The 12,114-nt window shown below is 49.1% G+C and overlaps 2 protein-coding genes across 2 annotated transcripts; one reads left to right on the forward strand and one right to left on the reverse strand.

Moving 5' to 3' along the window:
• Positions 1–5,092: 5,092 nt before the first annotated feature.
• VC83_09397 (uncharacterized protein) lies at positions 5,093–7,120 on the reverse strand. The gene is made up of 2 exons (XM_024472836.1): positions 6,867–7,120; positions 5,093–6,802 (listed from the first exon to the last, which is right to left on the reverse strand). Exons 1-2 carry the CDS (start codon positions 6,907–6,909, stop codon positions 5,508–5,510), a joined length of 1,338 nt encoding a protein of 445 aa, XP_024319626.1. The 5' UTR covers positions 6,910–7,120; the 3' UTR covers positions 5,093–5,507.
• Positions 7,121–9,958: 2,838 nt separating this feature from the next.
• Positions 9,959–11,245, forward strand: VC83_09398 (uncharacterized protein; the record flags this gene model as incomplete). Its single annotated transcript, XM_024472837.1, has 1 exon — positions 9,959–11,245. The coding sequence occupies one exon, from the start codon at positions 9,959–9,961 to the stop codon at positions 11,243–11,245; it is 1,287 nt and encodes a 428-aa protein (XP_024319629.1).
• Between the last annotated feature and the right edge of the window lie 869 nt (positions 11,246–12,114).

The following is a 12,114-nucleotide window of genomic DNA, read 5'->3' on the forward strand; positions in this document are numbered from 1 at the left end:
TGAATCTGGACGAGAAAAAATATCGCACTATCACGAACATCGCCTTACCGAGCATCGGCTTAGTGGGACTCTACTGTATATAAGGGGCAAAGAAGTCATCCTTAGTAATATGTGTAATCTGCATCCTCATCATCTTCTCAATTTGCTTGACATATGAGGCTTTAAGTAGGCTGAAATAGCCAACATCAAGAGTCTAGAGGAAGTGAGACGAATGAGGAGGCATGTAGAGTGTGATAATGTTGTTAGCTTAACAGTAATCTTCAAATCAACTAACTAGTGGCTTTCGTGTCCATCAAGGACTAGGAGGCATTAAACTAGGCCAATCTCGTCTGTAGTCCAACCATTTTCGCTTGTATGAATCCTCTAGTTCTTTAGGAATTAGCCATTCTAGTACCAATGAAGGAGGTGGTATTTGCCTTTTACAACTTTGTATGAAGGTACTACCTAGCTGTCTTTACACACTCTAGATAACTATAACCCATTCCTGATTACCAGGGTGCTTTGTATAGGGCTGGCCATGTTGTTTAGAGCTTGTAACCACCTTTGCGCTTAAGAGCATGCCTATTAAAAACCTAGTCTCATCAAAATTGTAGGTGTCTAACTCTTAGATGTTGTATTTAGCAATTGTGTTCTGTACAAGGGCAAACTGTAAGGACACAGGGCACCCAGCTCACAGTAATAGCATATGAGAGTGCGAGTCAGAGGCTAAATGGATGCTATCCTATAGGTCTACTATGAAGGATACAAAAAAGATGAAGGGGGAACCCCGTTGAGTCTGTTTCCTTAACTCCCGAAACGGGCCCGACTCGGTTATCCCAACCCTAGCCCTGAACCTTCCACCGCAACAGGTCTGCATCGGCCCTGAACCCTATACACTTACCGTCCCCCACTATAGTGTAACTCGCTATATGCTCCTCTACTGGTTTGAAACCCCACTGAGTCGGATTCCATGCTTGTAGTGACCGTAACAGTTCTGAGACAGGTTCTTCAAGTATCTAGGTACGGAGGCATCCTTACACAAACCAAGCTTGTACAACCTTAGGATCTTTGCATTTAGCCCTCTACTAATCAATTCGATGTCGAAAACAGATGATAAGCTTAGGTTGGCGCTATACAAAGCATTGTGCCCATTAAGTTAACATATTACAATCTATATGAAGTGTCATACTGACATTCTTTGCACTCAGTTTGCTATCAAACTCAAGAGCAAACTTGTCATACTGACATTAGTTGCACTCAGTTTGCTATCAAACTCAAGAGCAAACTTAGAAATCTCCTCCTCAAACCTACAAGTCACCATACATATCTTGGCTTATCACACCAACAACAGAAGCAATACTACTCAACGATTGCTGCAAACTCTTCTACTACATCTGTTTATGCTACATACATCACGGCATATCATTTGGACACTCATTCAACAAGTTATTAAGAAAATCTCCTCCTTAAGGGGGTGGGCCAATACTACCACATGGCATATCTCTACCAACTAGAGGCCTAGGAACATGAACGATAGCTCTAGAAGCTTCTACAACCCTCTATGATTCATTACACGTCATCGCTCCTTAGTTACCCACAAGATTGGTTAAGTTATGACATAATTTATCTATAGGTACTCTGACCTTGGACCTCCTTTTCACTTCCTATAGGCTAGAAACCCAAGAGATGGTTCTATGGGATTCTCTTACATTCGCTACATGATTAGCAAGCTAGTTGTGGGTCGCACTTGATTTCTAATACATTTACCAAGCCTGGTTAGTCATGGAAAGTCTTGGAAAATGAGAGAACTACACCCCTTTAGCATAAATAGGATTGCCCTTTCCTTAAGAAAGGGCAAGCAGACAATACAGTAAATCGACTATCACATACTTCCACGTCTTTTCCAAGCTTCCAAGAATTGATCTTGTTACTCCTTGTTTCTGAAAAGTCAGTGAGGTGTTAACCTCTGACTTACCCCTGAGTTCCCAGACTCAACATTTGTTGCAACTTGTCTGAACCACTTCACTACATCACACACCTGATTGCTGCATTGTGGAATAGTCTAAGCTACAACCCTTTGGCTCTGTTTCCTAAGACAGTGTGTTGTCTTAGTAAAATCATCCCTTCCTTGGGTGGCTAGATTCTCACATCTGGTGCACCCACCATTACATTTGGCCCGATATTACTAATATGGTATATGGCGTTCCCAGTAGCTAATGAACTAAGCTACAGTGTCTAATTCAGAGGGTGGTCTATCCCATAATGTTCCCATTATGAAAACCATATCTGTGGTCAGTTGGGGTTGTTGAGAATCATGTCTTGTCCATATCAGGCTCGAATGTCTATCAAAATCAGTAGTATGGTACCAGCTCCAACATAATTTTCTAAGGGCAAAAACTCGATATACCCGGTAACCTGATGAGAAAACTCCATCTACCCAGTCAGCCGCTAACCCTCCTTTGGAAAGGTTAACGAGCCAATGAGAGGCGTACTCTCATTTGAGAGTACGTGCTCTCATATGGCCTTTTTGAAGCAATTGAGCTGGCAATATACCAGCTCAATTGCATGGTAAGTCGGGGGTCAATTGAGACCCCCAAACCTCTTCTCCCTTCCCTTCCTCCCCTCCACCACAGAACCCCGCTGACACCTCCCAGGCTCCCTCCCTCCTCTGACCCCCTAGAAACCCCCCTCAGAAGCCCTCGCACGAGGCACAAACTCCCCTGCCTCCCCCGCCCCTGCCTCATACGATGGCCTACAGCCTGGGGGAAACCCCCAAAACCCCGAGGGTTTGGGTTCCTACACCCAAACCGAAGTGATACACAGAGCTGAAACCTCAGCTCAGTACTCTGACCGACTGGGGAACTAGACAGTCCCATGGAGAAAAGTGCCATTTTGGGCGCAAAAGACTACCGTATTCCCATGGGATTGTCCGTTTCCCCCAACACTAGATTGGGCTTGGGCGGGTCACGTGGGATGGAACTGGGTATATAGAATTTATTTACTGGGTAACGTACATGTATAGCGAAAGCGCCAAACAAGCGAAAGCGCCAGAATGATGCGGTGACCAAACCCCCCAACTAAATGTTAAATTCCTCAACAACAAAACATGCCCCATAAAAACGATGAAAGCCAATTAGTGCTAGCTATCCAGGCTATGCAAAGCGACCCAAAGTTACGCCTTCGAGTTGCTGCTAGGATCTATTCTGTGGACCACCGCAAGCTAGGTCGTCGTCTAGAAGGTGTACCTTCACGACGCGATATCCAAGCCAACTCACGGAAATTAACTAACCTAGAGGAGTCCGTCCTTGTTCAGTATATACTCGACCTAGCTGCCAAAGGGTTTCCTCCTCGGCTGTCTGTTGTTGAAGATATGGCAAGTCGACTACTTGCAACACGTGACGCGTCACGCGTTGGGTCGCGTTGGGCTTCAAACTTTGTTAAGCGGAGTGTAGAGCTCCAGACACGCTTTCAGCGCAAATACGACTACCAGAGGGCTAAGTGCGAAGATCCAGAAGTTATTAATGGCTGGTTTGAGCTTGTGCGTAACACAATTGCGAAATATGGTATCGATGAAGCAGATATCTACAACTTTGATGAGACTGGGTTTATGATGGGCGTTATCTCAACTGCTATGGTTGTAACAAGCTCAGACGGGCGGGCAAAAGCAAAGAAGGTACAGCCTGGTAATCGGGAATGGGTTACAGTAATCCAAGGCGTTAGTTCTCAAGGTTGGGCAGTACCACCATTTATCATTGTTGCAGGCAAAAACCACCTTACATCTTGGTATGAGAATAGTGGATTTTCAAGCGATTGGGTGATTTCTGTTACTGAAAATGGCTGGACTACAAACGAGAGAGGCATGGATTGGATTCAGCACTTTGAGAAGCATACAAAGGCCCGGAGTGTTGGTGGTTATCGCTTGTTAGTCCTTGATGGTCATGAGAGCCACCACTCAGATGAGTTTGAGGAGTACTGCAAGGAACACAACATTATTACGCTTTGTATGCCTGCTCACTCTTCTCATCTACTCCAGCCACTTGATGTTGGCTGTTTCGGCCCGTTAAAGCAGGCCTATGGTCGGCAAATTGAAGATATGATGCAGGCTCATATTTCTCATATTACAAAGGATGACTTCTTTCCTGCCTTCCACGCTGCATTTAACACTACAATGACGGAAAGTAACATTTGAGGCGGGTTCCGAGGGGCAGGGCTTCTTCCATTTGACCCTGAGAGAGTGATATCTACACTTGATCTTAAGTTAAGGACACCAACGCCTCCAAGCTCCCGCCCAGGTACTGCTCAACCTTGGGTTTCTCAGACACCAAACAACCCAATTGAAGCTATGTCACAGTCTACATTTATTAAAACTCGGATTTCACGCCATCAAAATAGCTCTCCAACCTCAATCTATGCAGCTGTTGACCAGTTTACAAAGGGTGCATCGCAAATAATGCATCAATTAGCACTGCTAAAGGGAGAGAACCAAAACCTACGACAGGCAAATGAAGTACTAAGCAAGCGCCGGAGAGCTAGGAAAACACGACTACAGCAAGGAGGATCACTTAGTCAACAAGGGGCGCAAGAGCTACAGGATGAGAGGGATGTTGTGCAGCAGGTAGAGCAGGAAATAAGGGCAAGCCGTGGTCGGAAGCCAAGGGAAGAAACCCGTGCCCGTCGCTGTGGCAAGTGTGGTGAGACTGGGCACAATGCGCGCACGTGTCAGATTGTAATAGACACCTCTGAGGAAGAGGACTCCGAGTAGTTTCAATTGATTTCTAATGTTGAGGTAGATTTATCGCAATGTTTGTCGTGAGGGTAGATAATTTTGGCGCTTTCGCTTGTTTGGCGCTTTCGCTATACATGTACGTTATATGGAGTTTTTGCCCATTTTCTAATCACCCCTAGCAATCGCAAAACTTTTAAACCTCCAAGCGCAATACACACCTATATAATCCTAGATAATTGGTTCGTCCCAAACCGGAGAGTCCCAAGTTCGTTCGGCCCGCTCCGGTTGGTGTGGATGATCCCGCAACCCAAAATCTGGAACTCACGAGCAATAAATGGGCCAAACGAGCATCATCCGAGACAAGTTTCATTTTTTTGGGTTCCGTTTGGCCTGATTTAATGTAGTATATTGAGCATGGAGGGGCTGAACTGAACCCCAACGCTTTGGCGTATTCTAACCTACAGTATCGACACCAGGTGATGAGGGGTTGTGGTGAGACATGTTGCCGTACTCTCAGACCCTGCAGCGATAATGAAGGGCAGTGATGGTGGATTGAACTTTTATCCAGCCTCCAAGGCGTTTGTAGGTAAGTTGACAAATATAGATATGGAGACAACAGGCCATGAATCACAAGAAAACAGTCTTGCTTCAAAAACCGAAAGGCTTTCAGATCCTAAAATGTGGTGTTAATTTGTAGCATAAGAACGATTAGATCAGTATATAATGCCACCACCACCATCAGATACAAAAAGGGGGCTAACGCCCCTCCTTCCCATCTCTAGAAAAAATAAGTACATGAATCTTAATGGATAACCACCGCCACATGGTCATCCATATACTTATTAATATCGCCCAACATAAGACTCGCAATGATCGCGACACACCCAAAGGCAATACTCGCGTAATAAACATACGGATACGCCTCTGCGTACGCCATCTCGCCCGCGTGGATAATCAACTCCCACTTCGTGACATTGCCGTCAACACCAGGGACATGCAGAATATGTTCCGTGAGACTGGCGCCGATGAGCTGGGCGATGATGGTAATGGAGGCCTCGTCGTAGATGCCATTGAGTAGGCAGACTTGAAGGACGTAGGCCGTGAGCTTGGGGACGAGCTTAGCGTAGAAGACGTTGTAGTAGACGGTGAATCCGATGGCGCCGCCGATGACGCGGATGGATAGTGTGAGCGCAGCGACGGTGGCGATTAGGTCGTCGGGGCAGATGATGGTGGTTATGATCGATGCCGGGATGACGATGCCGCCGATACCGAGGCCAGCGACGACAAGGATGCCGTAGACAGCGGGGAGGTTGTCGCGGTTGGCGGCGGCCATGGCGCCGGTGCCGGCAGTCATCATGATGGAGGCACCGATCATGAGGGCGCGGTTATTCCCACGGAAGACGGACAGTAGCCAGAGGACGATGCAGGCGCCAAAGAGGATGGAGAAACCGACGGGCAGACCACGGAGTCCAACGCCAACGGGGTCATGGCCGTAGACGTTGAATGCTTGGGTAGGCCAGAAGAGGATGACGGCGAAGAAGTTGGCGCCGGAGATGAAGGTAATGACTAGCGTCATGGCGAGGATTCGCGGGTCCTTGCCAATGCGGCGCGGGAACATGGGGTAAGGTGCGAATTTGATCTCCCAGATGACAAAGAGGACGAGCAGGAGGGCGCCGATGAAAATCGGGACAAGGGTGTGGACAGACGTCCAGGTGTAGCCATAGCCGCCCCAGAGCACGCCGGCAATAAAGATGATGACGCCGGAGATGGAGAGCAAGCCGCCGACATAATCAACCCGAGCGAGGACTTGGCGGTGAGTGAGGCCGTTGCTATTGACGCGGGGCGGGGGGTGGTAGAAGATTACGACCATGACAAGGCCGATAAAAGACCAGAGTCCGCATAGGAGACCGACCCAGCGCCAGCTGGTGTGTTGGGATATCAGCTGCGACCAAAGGACGGAGGGTGCGAAGGGAAGGATAGTTAGCACGAGGACGGCGACATATTTGCCACGCTTGGCCGTGGGAGCGAGCTCGGATGTCGCAGCGAGGGCGGTAAGTTCGTTAACACCTGCACCGGCACCTGCAATGGCCATGCCGCCTGTGTTTGTTAGTTCTGGAAGTGACGGCCTAAACGCGATGGTTCATGGGAACGGGGGGTATACCAATGAATGTGTTCATCGTCTTTGCTGTAGAGCATACAATCATGCCAATGATAATGAGTATCGATCCGCCGATGGAAACCCAGCGTCTACCGAAGAGATCGGATAGCGCGCCGACGAAGGGGCAGACGGCAGCGAGCGCGAGCAGGTTCGCAAGGACGAACCAGATCCAGCGGTCTGGGCCGCCAATGTCGCCGTAGATAATTGGAGGGATTCCGCCTGTCGAGATAGTTAGTTACCGAGGGCATATAGCACCAAATCTGTCAGGGGGGTCTCATATATGGACTCACCGAAGAGGTAGACTGGGATCTGGGAGCTGGTCCACAGGAACGCCATGGCAACCAGGGACATGGCCCTATTGAGGATCATCTACAACTTGTTAGCTATAGATTCTCGCCCTCGGTCTCGCGCAACCTCCCCAGCACAATACAACTGTCTCTGTCTGTCCCACACAATCACTCTTCTCACTTTCTCCCAAACAAATCCCCAAGCGCAAAACCTCACGCCCAGACAAGAAGCGGGAAAATAAACCTACTGGTGGCTCATGTTCATGATCCTCGTCGTCCCCATCCATCCTGAACCCTTTCTCCTCAAGATTCTTCCCCTCTTCGAGCTTCCCGTCCTTGACTTTCCTATCTGGTCCGTCCGACACAACCTCGACATGATGTTCCGCGCTCGCCTTCTCATTCGGCGGCGTCGACGACGCGTGTGAAGCCGTTGTATCGGCCATGGTAGGTAGGTTGCTCTAGATGTGTGATGAAGGAAGGTGAGCACAGAGACGATAAAGAAAGGCGGGGGGTGGTGTGGGTTCTATATATTAGATTGATTGATTTAGGGCCCTGAGAGATCAGCTCCGTGGGGGAGGGAAGGGGTTTATAGGGGGGAGACATGGCAAATCGAAGTGAGCTAGGAGTGCAGATCCACATGTCATATTAAGTCTTGTTTTCTTCAGGAAGAGCTGTCGTTTGCATGGCTGCGCGTGGTGTGAGTGCTTTGGTGTGCATGTCAAGGGGGCTAGGGGGGGGTCTAGGAAGATAGGGTGGTGCTCATGCCATGCTACTCTATGCTACTCTATGCCCATCGATCATCGAGTGTGTGCCATCACTTCTTTCTCTGTAGGGATCAAATGGTAGAGAAAGAACGAGGGGTTACATTTAGGACATCCAATATTTTGGTGTTGGGACTAGATGAGACTACTAATGAGAAACCCGCCAGCTGCGCTAAACCCTCGCATTTCTCCGCTTCCCCATCCTTTGGTCCTAATATTCCAATATTCCAAGGTGGCCTGGCCATTCTACTAGGCTATGAGTGGATGGTCGTCTCGTTCCCATGACCGTGAAGGAAGGGGTGGTGGTCCTAGGAGTGGGCGTCGTGGTAAGTGTGGTGGCGTGGCGTGGCGTGGCCATGCACGTCTACGGGGAAGGAATACCCCTCATGGCGATTCCCCTATTCTATTAAGAAATAGGGGAATCCGAAAATAAAGCTGACAAGGTCGACTAAGAAATGTAAAAGACGGGTCGCTCCTGCCAGTCTTGGCCAATCTCCACCTATCTCGATCTGGGGTTTGTTATAATATTATACCTCGATGTCTACCATTTCTCTCTCTTTGCTTCTCTGCCCCTGCATGGCCCTCTTCACTCTTCACTTCCTTATATCCCTTGCAGAGAAAAGAGATGCATACTTCTTGTAGCATCATTGCCTTGCGAACAATCCCATCATCCTCCTTCGTCTTCTTGTGACGGTACTCCGTACTTCACTAGTAGTAGTGCTGCTAGTGCGCCAGACAAGCCTCTCCAAGTGCCTAGGCCCTCCCCACCAACTCCCGCCGTGCTCATCTTCCCATCTTAAAATTGTCGACGATATAAAATTATATTAAAACAACACCGACTAATTGGCCATTCCCTGCCTCTCACTTCGACTTGAGCCGGGAATGCCTTCGTCATATCCTCCCTTAACTGGCTGATCTTGCGAACCCCGCGCTACTTCCCCTCATTATGGCCATTTTGACTCGCGGAATTCATTTAAGAAGTGGTGCATTTCTGGGGTTAATCCCCGCAAATCGATCAAGCAAAGCCTCGGGGCCGAGGTTCTAGTTTCAGTTAGCTTGCGTGGTGTGAACCAACACGTGACATAGCGTAGTATAGATAGAACATCGGATAGCCGATTGTCTCTTCTTCAGAGCATCATCAAGAATAGCAATACGATCGTCATCGTTATCACCGTTACACATTATTCCACGTTGCTCCGTAGGCTACACTTGGGGGCCTACAATCCGGGAGGAATCCAACCTTTTACTAAGAGCAACTATTCTTACCATAACGGCTTCTGAACGACCCGTGAACATCGTTACACCAGAGATCTCCGGAAAAGATCAAGCACCGTCAGCCTCGAGAGCAACAGACGAAGGATCTCCGAAGGTCAGGAGCGCCGTGTCTTGCAGAAGCAAGAGAAGAGATTGCATTATACTCTCACGAGGAGAGAAGAGCCACCGGCCGACATCGAAGTCGAAAACCTATCAGTCAATCCGAACTTGACGACCTTGGCCCAAGACTCCCAGTCGGAGTAAACAAGGGGCAGAGGAAGGCACGAAGAGACAACGCACTGGACAGCAACTGCAAGTTGGAGGCCGCGACCCCAACCCAGAAGGCAGAAGGAGCGCCCTATTGCTGAAACCAAACGGGAAGGAACAGTCGATCCCCACCACTCAACTACGTCATCACTTTCCGCTATCCAAAACAGAAGGATAAGACGGTGTCAACCGCCAACCACCCAAAGTGTCTTCTCCAGAAGAACAGAAGGACGCGCAGTCCACGCCCCAAGAGACAGGAGCAGACTCTGAGGCAGGACCAGCACCACGTGAAGAGGACATTGTTGACGAACCGCTACACACCCCGCCACCACATAGATTCCCCTCGCAAGATCAAACATCACAGCAAAGCCCTTTATCACCGGAAGAAATCGAAATCGCAAGGCCAGAAGATCTTTCCCACGTTGGAGGAGGACTCGACTCAGTACACTCATCAGAAGAGCAACTAGAGCCACCGTACGAATCCCTCTCTGAAGAATCGGACGACGATAGTGACGAGGAATCAAACATGGCAAACGCAATGAAAGTCCCGGCGTTCTCAGGAGAGCCAACGGAGAACATCGAAGTCTCAATTATGGCTGCGCGAATTGCAGCAGAAAGCCTTGGCAAACGATGGGGACCAGACACCACAGCCACAGACAAGATGTTTGCGCGGGTTATGATGTTACAAGGTGCCCTCAAAGGAGCGGCGGCAACATTTGGCTCAGACTTATTAAACAGGATACCCGAAATATCTTTCGACAAATTCTGTCAAGATCTCCGAAGTCGTTTCCCGCCAATCCCAAGAAAGATTGTCGAAAAGGACGCAAGACAGAAAGCGATGACAATGTCACAAGACAAAGGAGAGAAGGTTCAAGACTACCTTAGTCGAGCTCAAACCCTTTCGGCACACCTGACAGACTGGGAAAAGCAGGAATATCTCGGGGATCAACTCATTGAGGGCCTTAGCCATGACCCCCTCAGATTCGCTGTTCGAAGCGGGATCAATGCCGAGAAGAAATCCAACCCGGACCTTACTGTCGACCTGCCATTTATAGTCAACTTTATCACAAGCACTTTGGATCTAAAGGACGCAACCCCGTCAGTAACAAAAGGGACCAAGAAGGAAATTACTTGGCAAACCATTGGCGCAGGTGCTACGGGTTTGAATTCCGACGAAGACAAACTTGACACACTTATCAAAGGGATGAACGAGTTACGGGCACAGCAATCGGTACTGGCTGAGAACCAGCGAATTATGTCACAACCTCGTCCGCGGCCCCAAGGACCTCCTCGTCAAGGCTTTAATGCGACCACGTACGCAAACAAGCAAGACCAAACGGCACAAAATACCCTTCAGAGAGTAATGTGCTATAATTGTGGGAAGTACGGGCATTTCCTTCGAGATTGCAACTTACCTCAAGCTACATGGGAACAGCGCGAGTCAAACCGTCAAAAGGACCTCGACCAGAGAAACGCCTCAACCCAAGGACCTTCAGCAAATGCAGCCACACCTGATAGCCAATATGTCCACCCGTCCCGAAGACAATTGATGTCAACCGCACACCATTCGGAGGATGAACCACCACAGGATGTTGCCCGTGGATGGCAAAAGTACGATCTGCCACTCTGTATGGTAGACGGTGGAGCCTCGATCAACATCATGTCTGAGGCAACCTGTCGCCAACTAGGCCTGGAAGTCGTCCAGCAGGAGATGCTTGGCATTAAGACAGCTAACAACACTTCCGAGCCATGCTCGGGATTTGTCCAGTTTGTCATAAACACCTCAGGTGTGACACAAAAGATATCGGTGTAACGCTGACTTCTAAACGATAGAAGACACAGAGATTCTCTTGCGTAAAGGTTTACTTATCAGAGGAGGCAGGGGATCAGACACAAAGGCTTCAAGTAACACGTTACTAGTATATAACAAATACTGTATTGAGTTGAGCACGAAGCTCCTATCTAAGGAAATACTATCTACTTATATAGTGGCGTCGTGCCTAGTGGACTCTTGGGAACTCACTCGAGTCCTCGGAGTCCTGGACTCTTAGGACTCTTCTCATCATCCTGCGAGTCTGTCACGTGCCTAGTGGACTCCTGGGAACTCACTCGAGTCCTCGGAGTCCTGGACTCTTAGGACTCTTCTCATCATCCTGCGAGTCCGTCACGTGATACTTTCGGAACTACTATTCCCCGCTGCCCCTCCAGGTACCAGGGCCGGACTCATGCGACCTCCCTCCTTCCTGTCCTGTAGTTGGCCAGCCTTCTTGTTCCGTCGTAACACTCGCTCCCTTCCCCTGGGCATTCGTCTCGAATCCTATAAGTACGTCCATGTCCCCGGGACTCTGCTGCTCCTCAGCGAGTCCTTCAACATGCAACATGCCTACTGACACTGCCCGCAAACTCCAGGAACGCAACGATCTTGTCCGTCGAATAAAGAACCACGGATACGAACTACCCGAAATGGATTCTTGCTCGAACTGCGTGAGGCGAAACATTACTTGCGTGTCGTCTCCAAATGATTCGCGGCGGTGCGCCGAGTGCGTTCGTCGCAACTTGAAAGAAAAGTGTGACTGTATGGGTCCTGAGCATCCCGACTGGGTGAAGCTCGAACGGGAGGAGGATCGCCTGGATCGCGAAGAGGAAGAAACTCTTTCGAAGTTACTTCGTCTGCGGAAGCAG

This window comes from Pseudogymnoascus destructans (assembly GCF_001641265.1).
Source record: "Pseudogymnoascus destructans isolate 20631-21 unplaced genomic scaffold scaffold_46, whole genome shotgun sequence".
Classification (NCBI taxonomy): Eukaryota; Fungi; Ascomycota; class Leotiomycetes; order Thelebolales; family Thelebolaceae; genus Pseudogymnoascus; species Pseudogymnoascus destructans.

Coding starts and splice junctions, on each gene's coding strand:
- VC83_09397 (XM_024472836.1), bottom strand. CDS start 6,909: ATGATTGTATGCTCTACAGCAAAGACGATGAACACATTCATTG. Junction 6,803..6,866: donor GACGATGAACACATTCATTG/GTATACCCCCCG, acceptor TAACAAACACAG/GCGGCATGGCCATTGCAGGT.